This window comes from Procambarus clarkii, chromosome 56, assembly GCF_040958095.1.
Source record: "Procambarus clarkii isolate CNS0578487 chromosome 56, FALCON_Pclarkii_2.0, whole genome shotgun sequence".
NCBI lineage: Eukaryota > Metazoa > Arthropoda > Malacostraca > Decapoda > Cambaridae > Procambarus > Procambarus clarkii.
Genome location: NC_091205.1, coordinates 20,634,688 through 20,653,590, shown reverse-complemented (window position 1 = coordinate 20,653,590; position 18,903 = coordinate 20,634,688). Strand labels below are relative to the sequence as shown.

Below are 18,903 nucleotides of genomic sequence, written 5' to 3'. Positions count from 1 at the left end.
CAATATCCTCCCCTCGTCCCATCCCAAATCCTAATCCTGATCCCTTCCCAGTGTTATATAGTCGTAATGGCTTGGCACTTTCCCCTGATAGGTCCACCCTCTTCCCCCCTCCCTCTCCCTCCCATTTGGACAGAAGGCAACGTAAAAGTTGTAATATATGATAAAACTCGGCGAGGTTTCAGACTCTTGTGTACATTGGTTGTTCCGGCGGCCGCCAGTCGATCGCGGGGGTGGGGTCGAGGTGTGTGCCGAGAGACGGAGATGGGGATGAGGGATACTTGAATAAAGGTGGGGAGAAAGGAGAAACGGGAAAAACATAAATGATGGATGATGAAGGGAGAAACCCCAGAAAACAATTTGTTCATATTCCCTATACGTTTCCTGCATCACATAGAACTGATGTTTTCACTTCGAAGTCGAAGAATCGCTTCGAAGTCGAAGAATCGCTTCGAAGTCGAAGAATCGATTCGAAGTCGAAGAATCACTTCGAAGTCGAAGAATAATTTCGAAGTCGAAGAATCCCTTCGAAGTCGAAGAATCACTTCGAAATTGAAGAATCACTTCGAAATCGAAGAATCACTTCGAAGTCAAAGACTAGGGCGCTGAAGCCCCGTATCACAGCTTCGTATCATCTTTTGCAGATGACACAAAAATCAGTATGAAAATTACCTCGGCTGAGGACATTGAAAAACTTCAAGCTGATATTAATAAAGTTTTCGACTGGGCATCAGAAAATAACATGATGTTTAACAGTGATAAATTCCAGGTACTCAGGTACGGTAAAAATGAGGACCTTAAACATAATACAGAGTACAAAACACAATCAAATGTACCCATAGTAGGAAAACAGCATGTAAAGGATTTGGGAATAATAATGTCTGACGACCTAACGTTTAAGGAGCATAACCAAGCAAATATTGCGACAGCCAGAAAAATGATAGGATGGATTACGAGAACTTTCAAATCCAGGGATCCCATCACAATGGTTGTACTCTTCAAGTCACTTGTGTTGTCCCGTCTTGAGTACTGCTCAGTACTCACTTCCCCCTTCAGAGCAGGAGAGATTGCTGAAATAGAGGGAATACAGAGAACATATACGGCACGCATAGACGCAATAAAGCACCTAAATTATTGGGATCGTCTCAAAGCCCTCCAAATGTACTCACTAGAAAGAAGACGAGAGAGATATAAAATAATATACACCTGGAAGATACTGGAGGGCCAAGTACCAAATCTACACAGTAAAATAACAACGTACTGGAGTGAACGATATGGAAGAAAATGTAGAATAGAACCAGTGAAGAGCAGAGGTGCCATAGGCACAATCAGAGAACACTGTATAAACATCAGAGGTCCGCGGTTGTTCAACGTCCTCCCAGCAAGCATAAGAAATATTGCCGGAACAACCGTGGACATTTTCAAGAGGAAACTAGATTTATTCCTCCAAGGAGTGCCGGACCAACCGGGCTGTGGTGGGTATGTGGGCCTGCGGGCCGCTCCAAGCAACACCCTGGTGGACCAAACTCTCACAAGTCAAGCCTGGCCTCGGGCCGGGCTTGGGGAGTACAAGAACTCCCAGAACCCCATCAACCAGGTATCAACCAGGCCCCCCCTAGTCACGCGATCTATCGAGCCGAGTATCTTCATTATGTTCCCCGACAATCAGGAAGCGTAGTTATCATAATCTGCTTCCAGGTCAGACGACCAGGCGACCAGGATTCGCATGTTAATATGCTTGAAGGTTTCATGTTGTGAGGCACAGCCTATTTCGACGACAACAAGCAGGGGCAGCACCTGCTTGTGCTTGTGTGAAGCAGAGTTGCGTACAGCCTCTGTTGCTTCATCCACTCACTGCACTCTCTCACGCTCCACCAGCAGCTCACACTCTGCATTTCGATCTCCAGAACTATTTTATTTGTTGTTAAAACCCCCAATTACCTCGCCTTGTGTGTTAAAATGTCGATGGTGACTTTTCCTCCATCGATGCTTATATCCGAGATAATAATTGGTGTCATAGCCTATTTAGGCATTTTATCTTATTTGGACCAATTAGAGTCGAGTGACCCGTCATGACAGTGCGTGGCACGGTGACCGTAGTCTGAGCAAACGCATCAGGTTTGACCTTAACCCTGCTCGCTAACAATCTTTTTTTCCTCCAAAGCCGAGAGATTTTTTGAAACAATATGCCAGTCCAATTCTTTTTCTCCAGTTTTTTTTTCCAATTCCCTTTTTTTGGGCAGGTCCAATCTCTCGTATTGCTTTCTCCATAAAGCCATTATGGTAAAGAATAATGACAATTTCTTATTGACGCCAATATCCCAATGGAAAACGTTTAGGACACCTATTTCCAATACCAAAATGGGAATGTTTTGCATAAAAATAGAGCTGCATTTGTTGTGTGTGTGAGCGGGTTTGGAGTTAAAGGGAGGCGCAGTACTCTCTGTATTTCTTTAAAACAATAGAGAGCACATATCAACGTTTATGTAAAACCTTACATTATGTACAACATTACATTACTGATAATTGGTAATGATACAGCACGAGGTAATATCTACCCGGAGGCGTCTACAACATGCCGTAATATCTACCCTGGACACCAAGAGCATGGCGTTACAACAAGCCTGAATGGTCCCCGGGACTATATGCGACTGAAATCTACCTCATGGTGTAGACAGCATGCCGTAACATCTACCCTAGGACCTCAACAGCATGCTGAAACATCTACTCCAGGACGTCAAAAGCATGCTGAAACATCTACTCCAGGACGTCAACAGAATGCCGTAACATTTACCACAGGATAGCAACAGCATAGCATATAACTACCCCCCAGGACGTCAACAGCATAGCGTAATATCTACGCCAGACGTCAACAGCATGCCGTTACATCTACCCCCGGGGCGCCAGCAGCAATACCTGCCCCGACATTGATCTCGCACACCACACAATAGCACTGGATTGCTTTTGATAGCTTCGAGTCGCCCTTTATAGCTTGCATTGCTGCTCTTTTCTATGCTTATGGGCTGTTGTACTTGCAAAGGTTGAATAGTTTATATGAACTGGCGATTTACACAGTACTGGGCATGGATTTCTTAACTTTTTTACTATTTTCATTTTTTTTTCTAGTTGGTTTTATTATAAAACATTCCTTAAGGCATTGCGCGGAGATATACAAGTGAGAATAGCCAGCAGGTAATTCGGAGCAAAAGGTGGTAAATGATTCAGGACTTCGTTCACCACAGACCATTACAAATTAATGCGTGTAGCTACGCTTTGGGGTGTACTGGCTTTATTTAATATATATATATATATATATATATATATATATATATATATATATATATATATATATATATATATATATATATATATATATATATATATATATATATATATATATATTCCTTGAACAGTCTACTATACCACTGTTTCATCTTAGTTTTGCATATTTTACGAAGAAAATAAATATTATGATTATTATTATTCCATTTCACAGTTGAGAATTGAACACAGAGGAGAGGTGATCACAGAACACACAGTGTAGTGGAGTGAACACTGTCCCATCATTTTGCACATTATTCCTTGTATAATCCTGGAATAAAGTGATCAGCTTAAGACTGAGGAAGCACCTAGAGAGGACCACAAATTTGCAGCCAAAGAGCAGCGGGAATTTAGAGGTCGTCCCTGAGAGACTTGGCTGAGACCTATGACAAGGTCACCCCCCCCCCCCAAAAAAAATGAGTGGAAAAAGCAGGCTGGGTAGACTGTATTTTCTAGAGTGTCAACAAAATCATTTGCTGCTGTTTCTCGAGCAAGCAAGGAGAAGCAAGCTGGGATAATTTGGAAAACACCGAACTGGATATGAGAGAACACGAAGGACAACAAAATAGTATCACAGTTTGAGACTAAGAGGTTTCGAGGAATTCGACGATGGAGTCCCACAAGGATCGTTCCTGGAACCGCTAGACTGTTCTTGATTTATTGGAATGATAGTCTCGGGGAAGTGAGCTCGTTCATGCTAATGTTTGTGAGTGATGCAAGGCTGACGAGGAATGTGAAAGCTGAGGAGGACTGCAGAGAGTTACATGACAACCTCCATGAATGGGCAAAGAAATGGTTGATAAAATTCAATCCAAACACGTGTAAGGTAATGAAGGTGAGAAAGCGAGAAAGGAGACCAAGAGATCTCTAAGAGTACCTCCTCCATCACTAGTATTACCACCACCACCAGCAGCACCATCACCACCACTACCACCACCACCACCACCACCTCCAGCAGCAGCATCATCACCCCCAACCACTACCTCCAGAATCACCATCATCCCTACTACCTCTAGCATCACCACCACCACCTCCAGCATCACCACCACCGCCAGCACCACACCACCACCACCACTACCCCCAACATCACCACCATGCCAGCACCACACCACCACCATCACCACCACCATCTGCAGAAACACACCCCACCACCACCACTACTCCCAACATCATCACCACCCCCACCACCCCCACCACCATCACCATCACCACCACCTGCAGAAGCCCTCAACCACCACCTGTAACCACCACTATCATCACCGTTGCCAGGTGCAGACCATTACTATGGAGATGAGGTACCAAACAGATGTCCTACCAGTCCACAATTATCTCAGCAGAGCCATGTTCTTCCTCGTGGAAATTAATTAAAACTTTGTATCACAAAACGAAAACATTGGGAGAAGCGGAGGAGAGGAGGCAGCGGGCTCCGTGAAATTTTTGTTGGCCGGATGTACTATTCACTGGCCTGATGGCGTTGTTATTATTTTATTTGTCCCGTGACCAGCGGTTCGTAGTGGTTTAGCGCCTGTAGTAACGGGGGCCGGATATAGTTCGTTCTGGTGTGTTAGGCTATTACATACTCTCATCTCTTGTGTGTGTTAGGCTATTACATACTCTCATCTCTTGTGTGTTAGGCTATTACATACTCTCATCTCTTGTGTGTGTTAGGCTATTACATACTCTCATCTCTTGTGTGTGTTAGGCTATTACATACTGTCATCTCTTGTGTGTTAGGCTATTACATACTCTCATCTCTTGTGTGTGTTAGGCTATTACATACTCTCATCTCTTGTGTGTTAGGCTATTACATACTCTCATCTCTTGTGTGTTAGGCTATTACATACTCTCATCTCTTGTGTGTTAGGCTATTACATACTCTCATCTCTTGTGTGTTAGGCTATTACATACTCTCATCTCTTGTGTGTTAGGCTATTACATACTCTCATCTCTTGTGTGTTAGGCTATTACATACAGTCATCTCTTGTGTGTGTTAGGCTATTACATACTGTCATCTCTTGTGTGTGTTAGGCTATTACATACTCTCATCTCTTGTGTGTTAGGCTATTACATACTCTCATCTCTTGTGTGTTAGGCTATTACATACTCTCATCTCTTGTGTGCTCTCTTTTTGTAACTTTCTCTTTCTCCTTTTTTTTTAGCTATTGTTATGGTTCATCAGGAATGGTATTGGTGTATGAAACTACAAGTTAATACTTGCTGTTCAATACTTGTTGTTCAACTGAAGTCTTACATTGGAAACTCACTTATTTCATGAGATTGTTGTTTAGATTCATCAGGAATAAGTTTAATGTAAATTATGTAAGGAAGAGGATTAGCCAGGAGTCAGTTATGTATTAGAGTCTTCAGATGGTCGCTTGACTTGATTTTGTGTGTTTAGCGAAGTTCCAGATGCGGGTCAGCCTAGTAATGAATGATCGCTTATGGAGTGATGTTCTTGAGAAAGGCCTCATCAGTATGAGGCTACTGACGGCCTTGTGTAACGTTTGCCAACTTCTGGTTGTCCACGAGGTTGGGCCAGGTGCGTTACCTAGAGAATATTGGTCTTATACAATCTTGAGGTTATCTTGAGAAATCAGTAAGTTCGTCAACATCTTCCCAGTGTTGATAGCTCTGATCTGACTAGTTCAACTAAAGTTGGGTCAAGTTTTAAGATGTACCTTCTCAAACAGTTCCTCTTATCGTAGACGAAGAGTCACAATAACGTGGCTGAAATATGTTGACCAGACCACACACTAGAAAGTGAAGGGACGACGACGTTTCGGTCCGTCCTGGACCATTCTCAAGTCGATTCATCTTATCCCAGCAGGCACTCCAGGAGAACTGTGCTAACTCAAGATATAAGCGAACTTGTACTTCATAAAAACTTATTACAAACTCTGTTTCCTATAAAGTATGAGATGTGCCATAGAGCTGTAATTACCACCTTGCCTGACTTGTCTCATTGGTTATGTATAACTTTTCATAATCAGTAAAGAGTCAAATTTCATTCCCAATATGTCATCTTCATCACTGAACACTAGGCTTTATCACTCAGTCGTACGCTTGTTCGATCTGCAATTGCATGTTGTGTAGTTATCATCATTTTTTCCCCAGCTGCATACCTTACCTACCATTGTCTAAATGTTTGTGATTAATGACCCATGTAGCAGTTGGTATTTCTTATTTCCCTATGTAAAAGTTAGATTACAGACCCACACACACCGAGGGCCTAGTCTGCACTTTAAAACAGCCAGAACACTGTACCAATGAGATCATGATTCAATGCCGCGTTGAAATCTCCAAGATAGTCACAAACATTTATATTTTTTTAAAACAATATGCAATTGTCAATAACAGCATTTTGCTTACACACTTCGCAAAACTCACAAGAAAGGGAGAGAGGGAGGGAGAGAGAGAGAGAGAGAGAGAGAGAGAGAGAGAGAGAGAGAGAGAGAGAGAGAGAGAGAGGGGGGAGAGGAGGAGAGGAAAAGAGATTAAAAGGAGACTGGTGGGAAGAGAGGGGGGGGAATGTAAGTGGGAGAGGATTGGAGAGGTGGAGAGAGAAAAGGAAGAAGGGGGAATAAGGGATAGCAAAAGAGGGGAAGACTGGGAGAGAAGGCGGTGAAAGGAAGAGAAAAGGGACGAGGGAAGACTGGGATCCGGGCACTGGTTGGAACCCTATACACAAAGTACGAGGGAGACTCCAATGGTAGGAACCAGAACGAACAAGTGATCGGAGCAGGTCAAAGGTACACAACAGGTGGTACCGGAACGAGCGGACGCAGGTGATCATTTATTCAAAGGTAAATAGACTCGATCCCTACACACGTGGGTGTAACTAAGTGCTCTCTCTCTCTCTCCCTCTCTCTCTCACTCTCTCTCTCTCTCTCTCTCTCTCTCTCTCTCTCTCTCTCTCTCTCTCTCTCTCTCTCTCTCTCTCTCTCTCTCTCTCTCTCTCTCTCTCTCTCTCTCTCTCTCTCTCTCTCTCTCTCTCTCTCTCTCTCTATCTCTCTCTCTCTCTCTCGCTCTCTCTCTATCTCTCTCTCTCTCTCTCTCTCTCTCTCTCTCTCTCTCTCTCTCTCTCTCTCTCTCTCTCTCTCTCTCTCTCTCTCTCTCTCTCTCTCTGTGTGTGTGTGTGTGTCTGTGTCTGTGTACATGCGCGACAAATTGCATATACAGCAAAAACATAATTACAGATAAAATCATCAAAGGAAAAACAAAGTTCCAAACGACTGGAAACTATTGATGTCACGCCAATATTTGAGGAAGGAGACATGAATCACCCATTGAATTATCGTCCTGTTAACCTGACCTCGGCTTTAGTAGCATTATTGGAAACCATTTTTGGAGGGTTGCGGATTCAGGATTATAAAATTTATGGATAAAACTGATATAATAATGTAAAATCAACATGGAAAAAAAACATAAAATATTCGTTGCCAAATAATGCTGTCTATATGAAAAATGGAATTCAAAATTTGACTTCAATGTTATAGCCTATTCATTTTTTTTTAAGTTTTAATTGATTAGGGCCTACAGGAATTAACAGTCCATGTGGGATGACTGCAAAAATATTCAGTGTCATCCCTGTCTGGTTTCTTATTAATCCAAATGTAAATAAATAGATCTAAAGCAAACTTCGAAACAAATGGAACCGCCTATCCGCTGAATCCGTAAAGGCCGACTTGAAAAACTCCTTCGTAAAAATTCGGGAACTTTTGGACAAGCTGCCGGCTTCCTGTTCCCATCGAGGCCACTATTGACTGTGACCATCAAGTAAACACAAGCAAATAATATTTATTCTTTAAATAAAACGATTCAACAAAGAGAAATAACTGCATGTCTACCCCCCTTGAAGTAGAGGAGGGGTAGAAATAGCCTAAGCTACTCTATCCCTTTGAGATGTATTTCTTTCTTGTCTCAATAAACATACTTGAACTGCATGACTAACGGGAAAAAAACTAGAACACCATCGTGGCTGGAAAAGTTTTGCGCCTAACAGAGTTAGTAAACGTTGCGAAAAATTAGCTTCCAGTGTTTGGAAATTGATTGAATTTGGTGCACTCGGGAACCGTTTCCTGTGTCGGCCGCTAGGGGCGCTGCCGACGTGTTCGTAATGCCTCTGGTCCTGTCAACACGGCGGTCGTTTATTTCCAGTTTATCCGTTGATAGAACACAGATACCTTCGCTGGCAAAGGCTTTAATGCGAAAAGTACTGAAATAAAGGCACAATGCGCACTAACGCAAACACACGCATTCACTCACAACCACTTGGGCTGGACGGTAGAGCGACGGTCTCCCTTCTTGCAGGTCAGCGTTCAATCCCCTGACCGTCCAAGTGGTTGGGCACCATTCCTTTTCCCCCCCGTCCCATCCCGAATCCTTATCCTGACCCGTGGAAGGGGTCAGGATAAGGGGAATATATATTTAAAATTACTATTACTATTCTTTTTATTAATTATTATTATAGGGTATGCTTGTGGTGTCATTATATGATGTAAAAGAGTTAACAGGTAACACAGTTTTTTGTTTACTAAAACTAGGACTGTCGACTGAAGTATCTAGTGAAACTGCAAGCAAGAAATTGCAATTTTGCAATATACTCAATAAGAAATCTAGGTATTTGTAAAGACCGAGTGAGGAAGATGAAAAATTTTGCAATAATATTATTATAAGGCAAAAAGTAATGAGAAAATAATAGAAGAAGGAATGGAAGACATAGAGAATATGCTAAAGAGAATGGAGTGGAACTATCAGGAGACAGCGCCAAACCATTACGACTATATAGCACTTGGAAGGGATCAGGGTAAGGATTGGGGATAGGACGGGTGGAAGGAATGGTGGTCAACCACTTGGACGGTCGGGGATTGAATGCCGACCCACTTGAAGCGAACCCGTCGCTCTACCGTCCAGCCCAAGTGGTTTGTGTCAAGAGACAGATACAGACAGAAACGAGGGACAGAAAATACGAGACAACAGTGTGAGAGAGAGAGGGGGAGAAGAAAACGAGAAACAAATGCGAGAGAGGAAAAAGGAACTGAAGACAGCAGAAGGCATCAGAGCCGAATGAAATGATTCAAGGACTAAATCAAATCGTCTCCCAGCAGGGAGGTGAGGGATGGAAGTCGTAATTCACGCAGCAGCAGCACCAGCAGCAGCACTACCAGCAGCAGCAGGAGCAGCAGCACCAGCACCAGCACCAGCAGCAGCACCAGGAGCAGCACTACCAGCAGCAGCAGGAGCAGCAGCACCAGCAGCAGCAGCAGGAGCAACAGCAGCAGCACCAGCAGCAGCACCACCAGCACCAGGAGCAGCAGCAGCACCAGCAAGAGCAGCGCCAGCAGCAGGAGCAGCAGCACCACCACCACCAGCAGAAACAAGGCGAGAAGCAGCAAGCCGGGATCACACACATGATTGCAGGTAAATATGGGAGGTTATTGAGACGCGATACAACGGATGAGGTAACAACATCAAAACAGCAACTAATGGTGCTGAAAATAGAGCCAGGAGAAAGAACAGGCGATAAAGGCTAAGAATAGGATGATCAAGAGAGAAAAAGACGAAATAAGAGGAACATAACAGCGAAAAGCAGAGAAAGATCTCCTTCGTCAAGGCTCTTAAAAAATAAACAAGAGAGTAATTACTGCTAAACAATGCGGTTATTTTCACGGTAATATTAATCCTGTGAACCAAGCAATTGGGAAGCTACGAATTCTTGGATTGACAGGTGAGCCTAGACAGGAGAGAAACTTGAGATGCATCTAAGAAATATTAAAATTCTTCGACGAAATAGACGTTTGTAATCGCATTATCGACAATTTCAAAATGGGAAATACACAACGGAAATAAAAGCCAATTCTGATTGATTTTTCATGTCACAAAGACTCGTACAGTAAATATGGAGAAACATAGAATATTCGATAATATGCTCAGCAACTCGGCTTAAAACAGAGAAATAACCACTAAAGATTGAATATAAAACTAAACCACTAAAAATATAATATAAAACCACTAAATATAAATATAAAACCAGAAATATAAATATAAAAATATAAAACCATTATTATAAATAATAAATATAAAACCATAAATATATTATTATTATATAATAAAGAATATAAAACCACTAAATTGAATATAAAAAAGAGCAGTATAAATTCCTTTTCAATTGAGGGAAGAGATGTCTCATACACACACACACACACACACACACACACACACACACACACACACACACACACACACACACACACACACACACACACACACATACACACACACACACACACACACACACACACACACACACACACACACACACACACACACACACACACACACACACACACTTTTCTTGAAAAGTTGTTATACGTGTCTTAAGTGCAGTTCATCTCTCCCTGCAACATTTTTTTTACATACCCGCAATGAGAGGTTGTTTTGAAAGTGTTTAGTCACGTTATTTCCCGTTATTTCAACCGTATTTCAGTCTGTTGAACATCGCATGTGTGTCTGATGAGATTAGTTCTGCATGACACTAATCATAGAGGAAATCAAGGTTCCAGTGTATAAGTTATTAAGCTTCTAAATAAACTGATATTTTGAGTCGATCACAATCGACTTGAGAATGGTCCAGGACGGACCAAAACGTCGTCGTCCCTTCATTTTCTAGTGTGTGGTCTGGTCAACATATTTCAGGCACGTTATTGTGACTTATCATCTGCAAACTGATATTAAACATTCACCTTTTGTTTCCATGACACCTATATTTGTGGCAGTCGTGGAAAGGTGTAAAATGTAGTATATTTTGGTAGCAGTGTTTCCTGCAAACATATGTTGTTGAATATGAGCGAATCGGTAAGATTAATCATTTTAACACGAATCTTCTCAATATTTCTTATGTTTTTCTTCGCTGTCGAGGGAAGTGGAAAAATTAACTCTCCAAAGTTCATTTTCACACTATATTTATGGTCTGACGCCTAGGGAAGCGTTTCGCAAGGCACTCCTAACATTTTCAAAGACAATTTTCTATACTTTGCCAAGGCTTATATTCGCTTGGGGTGAGATGATATAGGACATGGTTGAGATGAACACGTGGATCATTGGCATAATGGGTATTAATGGGCCCATTGTGTGTGTTCTATGTTCTTCCTTCTACTGTTTCTGTGTTGGTTCGGGGTCTTGAAGTGGGTAGAATGTAATTATGTGTTAGCTGTTGATTGCTGGTTTTGACTTTTTGATGTGTAGTTATAAGTCAGATGCAGACTACGACCGTACCAACTTTACCAAAAAGTGGCTCCTCTTCTCATCAGATCACCCGGCCTCCACACTGGGGACCTGAGGACCAACCAGCACCCTCACAGACCCTTACATCACGTGCAGGCATTAGCCCTGGTCTTATTCGACTAGCGGAGAGGACCCAGAACACTGCTCCGGGGCACTCCACTGTCAACTGTACAAGAACATAACTCCATTTGTGCTATCCCTCTGCTTTTCTTTCTTTCAAATAACATACCCTCATCCATCTATGGATATCCCCTCTAATTCACCGCGCCTCTAGCTTTCTAATGAGTATTTTGTGAGTCACAGAATCCCAAGAGTTCGAGTCTGATGTCACGCTTTCTCTCTTGCTTCCACCTCGTGAGTCAGTGTATTGCCTTCATCTTGAACTGCCTGATGTCTTCCACTGTACCTCTCGCTTCCTCTTCACGGTGAAAAAAAAGGTCTGGCTTGATGCCATGCTACCGCGTCATATTTTTCGTTGTCTTCAGCTTTGGCTTCCACTACTTTGTGTCGTATTTATGTATCGCCAGCCTCTCCCTAACGGCTCCATCGAAGGATATACGACTCTCAGCCTGCAGACTGCAGTCGACTCGATCAATACAGCTGAATAGCCAACACCGCATACCCGGAGGGCAGACGTATTTAACAAATGAGGTCAGGCAATGAATTATTTACATTTGTTATTCACAGATATTCTTAACACCTGTCACTGGGGGGCTACGTACGTTCTGACTTTGTATAATGTATACTCACTGGTACTAAGTAGCCAGTGTAACATGTTCCTATGTAAATGTTTAATAAAATATTATTATTATTATTCTTAAACACGTCAGTGTAACATGTTCCTATGTAAATGTTTAATAGAATATTATTATTATTATTCTTAAACACGTCAGTGTAGCATGTTCCTAGGTAAATGTTTAATAAAATATTATTATTATTTTTCTTAAGCACGTCAGTGTAACATGTTCCTATGTAAATTAATAAAATATTATTATTATTATTCTTAAACACGTCAGTGTAGCATGTTCCTATGTAAATGTTTGATAAAATATTATTATTATTATTCTTAAACACGTCAGTGTAGCATGTTCCTATGTAAATTAATAAAATATTATTATTATTATTCTTAAACACGTCAGTGTAGCATGTTCCGATGTAAATGTTTAATAAAATATTATTATTATTAAACACATCAGTGTAACATGTTCCTATGTAAATTAATAAAATATTATTATTATTAAACACATCAGTGTAACATGTTCCTATGTAAATGTTTAATAAAATATTATTATTAAACACATTAGTGTAGCATGTTCCTATGTAAATTAATAAAATATTATTATTATTATTCTTGAACACGTCATCCAAGAACTGAGAAAGTAGGGTCAATGCTGGTGCGTCCAGATCACTGAGCTTCATAACAGCAGTGAAACCAACTGCTACAATAAGTGTCTTCAATGTAGCTCTTGAGCCTGGGAGGTTTGCAACATCACGTAGTAAGTATATTAAAGAATGCAACCGTGATCTGAACCACTTAAGCTGCCTGTACTCCTGCAAGATGTGGGGTGTACTCACCTAGTTGTGCTTGCGGGGGGGGTTGAGATTTAGCTCTGGGGTCCCGCCAGAGTGCAGTGTCGGCTGCACGAGGTGTTCATTGACCCCAATTCACCCATTTGTCTGTAATTGTTCGTTACACATCAACCATTGTAGCTCTGTCATAACGCTGACCTCTGAAATCTTCAACTTAAGAAGCATCTTAAAAATGTTATGTGACCCCCAATAAACGAGTCTGTGACCCCATAAGCAAGTCTGTGACCCCATAAGTGAGCCTGTGACCCCATAAGTGAGCCTGTGACCCCATAAGTGAGCCTGTGACCCCATAAGTGAGCCTGTAACCCCATTTTGTATTACCTTCCGGTGAAATTCATAACACTGTATTAGATAAAAAAAAATAACAATTTCAGTGAAGACAAAAACAACCCTTTAAAACCTTATAGTATCCCCTGCCATCGTCCAAATTTGCCCAGGATTCGAACCCAGGTCATCTCGGTTGCGAAATGAGTGTGCCACCCATTTATCTTCCCTTTATTACTAATTCTCACTAATAAAAATGCTTTTAAAACTGTGATTTTTTGGGGGGAGTAACTGTTATAACTCTGCTCTTCTGTTTTTATATTTTTTTATAATTATTATTATTAAAAAATGGTTTAAAACCTTTATTTAAAACGTAGTTTATCTTGTTCATGTTGACCTTAGAGTCGCTGTAAGAGAGGCAGTAAAGAGGCAGTGAGGACAAGGAACTAGAGAGGCACTAGTCTTGTCGAGGCAGCAAGGGTGAGAGAAAGAGAGGCAGAGGACGGGAGAGACAACAAAGGCTGAGTGAGAGGTGAGAGAGAGAGAAAGAGAGAGAGAGAGAGAGAGAGAGAGAGAGAGAGAGAGAGAGAGAGAGAGAGAGAGAGAGAGAGAGAGAGAGAGAGAGAGAGAGAGAGAGAGAGAGAGAGAGAGAGAGAGGCAGCAAGGTGGGAGAGGTATAGTAACGAGGCAGGGAGGGGCGGGAGAGACAGAAAATGTGTGAGAGAGGTGAGGAGCGGGTCACCTGGGTGGTAATGCCTCTATGTTTTGTCATTATGGCGGGGCGGGTTGACGCGGCCCCGTCCCTTCACACGCTATAGTGCTGAGTGATGCGTCGGGCGGTGTTCGTCTTGGGGGGGCTGGTTGTTGGTGGGGGTGGTTGTTGGTGGTGCTGGTTGTTGGTGGGGCTGGTTGTTGGTGGGGCAGGTTGTTGGGGGTGGTGGTGGTAGTTATGGTGCTCTTGGTGGGGGGTTATAATGCCCTCTCTCTCTTTCCCATTGTTGTAGTTCCTTCCTTGTATGATGTACATTTCTTTTCGTCTTTTCTCTCTCTCTCTCTCTCTCTCTCTCTCTCTCTCTCTCTCTCTCTCTCTCTCTCTCTCTCTCTCTCTCTCTCTCTCTCTCTCTCTCTCTCTCTCTCTTCCTTTACCCATCTTCATTACCTTACACTTGTTGGGATTGAATTCCAGCAACCATTTGTTTGACCTCTGCTGGAGTTTGTCAAGTTCCTGTAGTTCTCCTCTGCAATTTTCCTCTGTTCTCATCTGCAAAACTTGACATACGTCAACATACTTCAGCCACGTTATTGTGACTCATCGCCTACATCAGTTTGTTTGGGTTGTAAGGAACTTATACGTCAAAATGCGATGTAATATTCGAGAGGACGGGTTAAAAATGACTAGATATTTCTCATAGAAAACGATCACATCAACGGAGCAATGTATCTGCTCCGTTGATGTGATCTGCTCCGTTGATATCTGAGGTACGTGAGGATATCAATAGCAAATTTCAGGAGGTCTTTACATTAGAACCAGCTTGGAGACAAAGACGAAAGACTGGAAGAAACAAAGGATGACATTGTAATCACTGTAGAAGAGGTAAGAGAGCCTGGCCTCAGTGCCGTGAGAAACCACACACCACTCCTCAAACCACTTGGATAGTTATTTAGATAGTTGGTATGGTCTAAAAAATATTTATATATATAATTACAGTAATAGTCTGCATGTAAACTGTCAAGTGAACCTTTATCCTCAGCAGATTATTCTCCAGTTATAACTTTATTGTATGATAAATCGTTGGTTTAAAATGTAAAAAAGTATATGCTGGAAACGTTTTCTTTTTTCAGTATTCTCTGAAAACGTTGAAGAATTTGCTTTTCCGTAAAGAGAACTCTCGAGTACACTAAAATAGTTTTTTTTAACTCCATATTTCACATTATCGTCAATAATACACCATGTTATGTAATCAAATCTAACCTTATCAAACCTTAACCTAAAGTAACTTTATCCTCATAATGGATAAAGGGTAGATAATAGCACTAATTATGTAGTCGATCTCAATCCATTCTCGTTGTTGTTGTTGTTGTTATAGATTCAGCTACTCGGAACAAGTTCCAAGTAGCACGGGCTATGGTGAGCCCGTAGTAGACTTACCTGGCACAGGAGCGGGGCAAGTAGCACGGGTTATGGTGAGCCCGTAGAGGACTTACCTGGCACAGGAGCGGGGGCAAGTAGCACGGGCTATGATGAGCCCGTAGAGGACTTACCTGGCACAGGAGCGGGGTAAGTAGCGCGGGCTATGGTGAGCCCGTAGTAGACTTACCTGGCACAGGAGCGGGGCAAGTAGCACGGGCTATGATGAGCCCGTAGAGGACTTACCTGGCACAGGAGCGGGGTAAGTAGCGCGGGCTATGGTGAGCCCGTAGTGGACTTAAATGACACAGGAGCGGAGCAAGTAGCACAGGCTATGGTGAGCCCGTAGAGGACTTACCTGGCACAGGAGCGGGGTAAGTAGCGCGGGCTATGGTGAGCCCGTAGTGGACTTAAATGACACAGGAGCGGAGCAAGTAGCACAGGCTATGGTGAGCCCGTAGAGGACTTACCTGGCACAGGAGCGGGGCAAGTAGCACGGGCTATGGTGAGCCCGTAGTGGACTTAAATGACACAGGAGCGGAGCAAGTAGCACAGGCTATGGTGAGCCCGTAGAGGACTTACCTCGTACAGGAGCGGGGCAAGTAGCACGGGCTATGGTGAGCCCGTAACTTACCTGGCACAGGAGCGGTGCTTGCGTCGTGAGCGTATTTCCTCCCTGGAAAACCCCATGACACAGTTATGTAGGATGTCACCCACCTCGGCTATCAACACTGACTCATATACACTAGTACATAAACCTCAAAAAACCGATCAAACATAAACCCACTCAATCGACGGACAAGAAATGACCCAGAAACTTTGATTTATGGTAAAAATAACTTCTCCCCTTCCCCCCCTCTGAAGCTACTTGGCAACTCTGCGTCAGTGCAGAAAATCATTAATTGGCAACATGGTCACGTTCGCCCCTGCAGTGTGGTCGCTGCAAGGGGGGCAGCTCTAATATCACCCTATTTAACTCAATTGGGTCAGGTCTCTTTGGAAGAGGGAGTCCTACAATTACTGGTCATTCACAAGCAAATACATGACCTTACCTGGGGTCAATAGTCGTCTTTATTGCATGTGGTTACCTCGGTCTAACACATGCAGGGGGCGCAGTTAACTACATCAATAATTACTATAATAAAAGTTGCCGTCGACGTATTAGTTGCTTTACGAGAAAGTAACATTTACGTTACTTTCGTGACGTAAAGATGTAACGAAAGTAACATAATTCTAGCAAGTAATTTTGATCATGCTGGGTATGTTGAAACGTAACTTTGTACGATAAAGCCGACACCACCGCCTCTGTTCCCCGGGTAACTCTAATTAACACACATTCTCCACTAAAAAGTTTGCCAACACATTAGTGCGTTGTGTTGGAAATATAGAGAGCCAGCAGAGAGCTCCAGCAACACCAGAGAGACACCAGGAAGCTCCAGCAACACCTGAGAGACAGCAGGAAGCTCCAGCAACACCTGAGAGACAGCAGGAAGCTCCAGCAACACCTGAGAGGCAGCAGGAAGCTCCAACAACACCAGAGAGACAGCAGGAAGCTCCAACAACACCAGAGAGACAGCAGGAAGCTCCAACAACACCTGAGAGACAGCAGGAAGCTCCAACAACACCAGAGAGACAGCAGGAAGCTCCAACAACACCTGAGAGACAGCAGGAAGCTCCAGCAACACCAGAGAGACACCAGGAAGCTCCAACAACACCAGAGAGACACCAGGAAGCTCCAACAACACCAGAGAGACACCAGGAAGCTCCAACAACACCAGAGAGACAGCAGGAAGCTCCAACAACACCAGAGAGACAGCAGGAAGCTCCAACAACACCAGAGAGGCAGCAGGAAGCTCCAACAACACCAGAGAGACACCAGGAAGCTCCAACAACACCAGAGAGACAGCAGGAAGCTCCAACAACACCAGAGACACAGCAGGAAGCTCCAACAACACCAGAGAGGCAGCAGGAAGCTCCAGCAACACCTGAGAGACAGCAGGAAGCTCCAACAACACCTGAGAGACACCAGGAAGCTCCAACAACACCTGAGAGGCAGCAGGAAGCTCCAACAACACCTGAGAGGCAGCAGGAAGCTCCAGCAACACCAGAGAGACAGCAGGAAGCTCCAACAACACCTGAGAGACAGCAGGAAGCTCCAACAACACCAGAGAGGCAGCAGGAAGCTCCAACAACACCTGAAATACAGCAGGAAGCTCCAGCAACACCTGAGAGGCAGCAGGAAGCTCCAACAACACCAGAGAGACAGCAGGAAGCTCCAACAACACCAGAGAGGCAGCAGGAAGCTCCAACAACACCAGAGAGGCAGCAGGAAGCTCCAACAACACCAGAGAGGCAGCAGGAAGCTCCAACAACACCTGAGAGACAGCAGGAAGCTCCAACAACACCAGAGAGGCAGCAGGAAGCTCCAACAACACCAGAGAGACACCAGGAAGCTCCAACAACACCAGAGAGACACCAGGAAGCTCCAACAACACCAGAGAGGCAGTCGGAAGCTCCAACAACACCAGAGAGGCAGCAGGAAGCTCCAACAACACCAGAGAGGCAGCAGGAAGCTCCAACAACACCTGAGAGACAGCAGGAAGCTCCAACAACACCAGAGAGGCAGCAGGAAGCTCCAACAACACCAGAGAGGCAGCAGGAAGCTCCAACAACACCAGAGAGACACCAGGAAGCTCCAACAACACCAGAGAGACACCAGGAAGCTCCAACAACACCAGAGAGACAGCAGGAAGCTCCAACAACACCAGAGAGGCAGCAGGAAGCTCCAACAACACCAGAGAGACACCAGGAAGCTCCAACAACACCAGAGAGGCAGCAGGAAGCTCCAACAACACCAGAGAGACACCAGGAAGCTCCAACAACACCAGAGAGGCAGCAGGAAGCTCCAACAACACCAGAGAGACACCAGGAAGCTCCAACAACACCAGAGAGGCAGCAGTGAATGCCAACAACATCATAGATATAACAGAGAACTCCAACAACATTAGAGAGCCAGATCTTATGATCCCAGACAATATATATTGTCTTTTCACTTTAGCTACAACATAAAATTCAAAACTATAAAATATTTTGTATTAATTTTAACTTCTGTGATTACAGGGTTTATTAAGAGTTCAAAATACTAATCAGTGGAAAGGCATACGCTATTACGCTGGGTTCCAGCGCCGTCGCAGGAGCTGCCAGAACGAGGATGAAGACATCAACGAACTGCCTTAGGGTCTCCAGCTTGTCTACGGTACTGTGAGGGGTACACGCCTTGTCTACGGTACTGTGAGGGGTACACACTTTGTCTACGGTAC

At 43.5% G+C, this 18,903-nt stretch overlaps 1 protein-coding gene across 1 annotated transcript; it reads left to right on the top strand.

The window, feature by feature from the left end:
• The first annotated feature begins 5,727 nt into the window (after positions 1-5,727).
• On the top strand, positions 5,728-18,545 carry LOC123770861 (proteoglycan 4-like). Its single transcript, XM_045763039.2, has 2 exons — positions 5,728-5,857; positions 16,951-18,545. The coding sequence occupies exons 1-2, from the start codon at positions 5,728-5,730 to the stop codon at positions 18,543-18,545; spliced, it is 1,725 nt and encodes a 574-aa protein (XP_045618995.2).
• Positions 18,546-18,903: the final 358 nt, after the last annotated feature.

What these genes read in the sequence shown, in the direction of transcription:
- LOC123770861 (XM_045763039.2), top strand. Translation starts at nt 5,728, where the DNA reads ATGCGGGTCAGCCTAGTAATGAATGATCGCTTATGGAGTGATGTTCTT. An exon ending in TGTCCACGAGGTTGGGCCAG is followed by an intron (nt 5,858 to 16,950) that starts GTGCGTTACCTA and finishes CCAACACATTAG; the next exon opens with TGCGTTGTGTTGGAAATATA.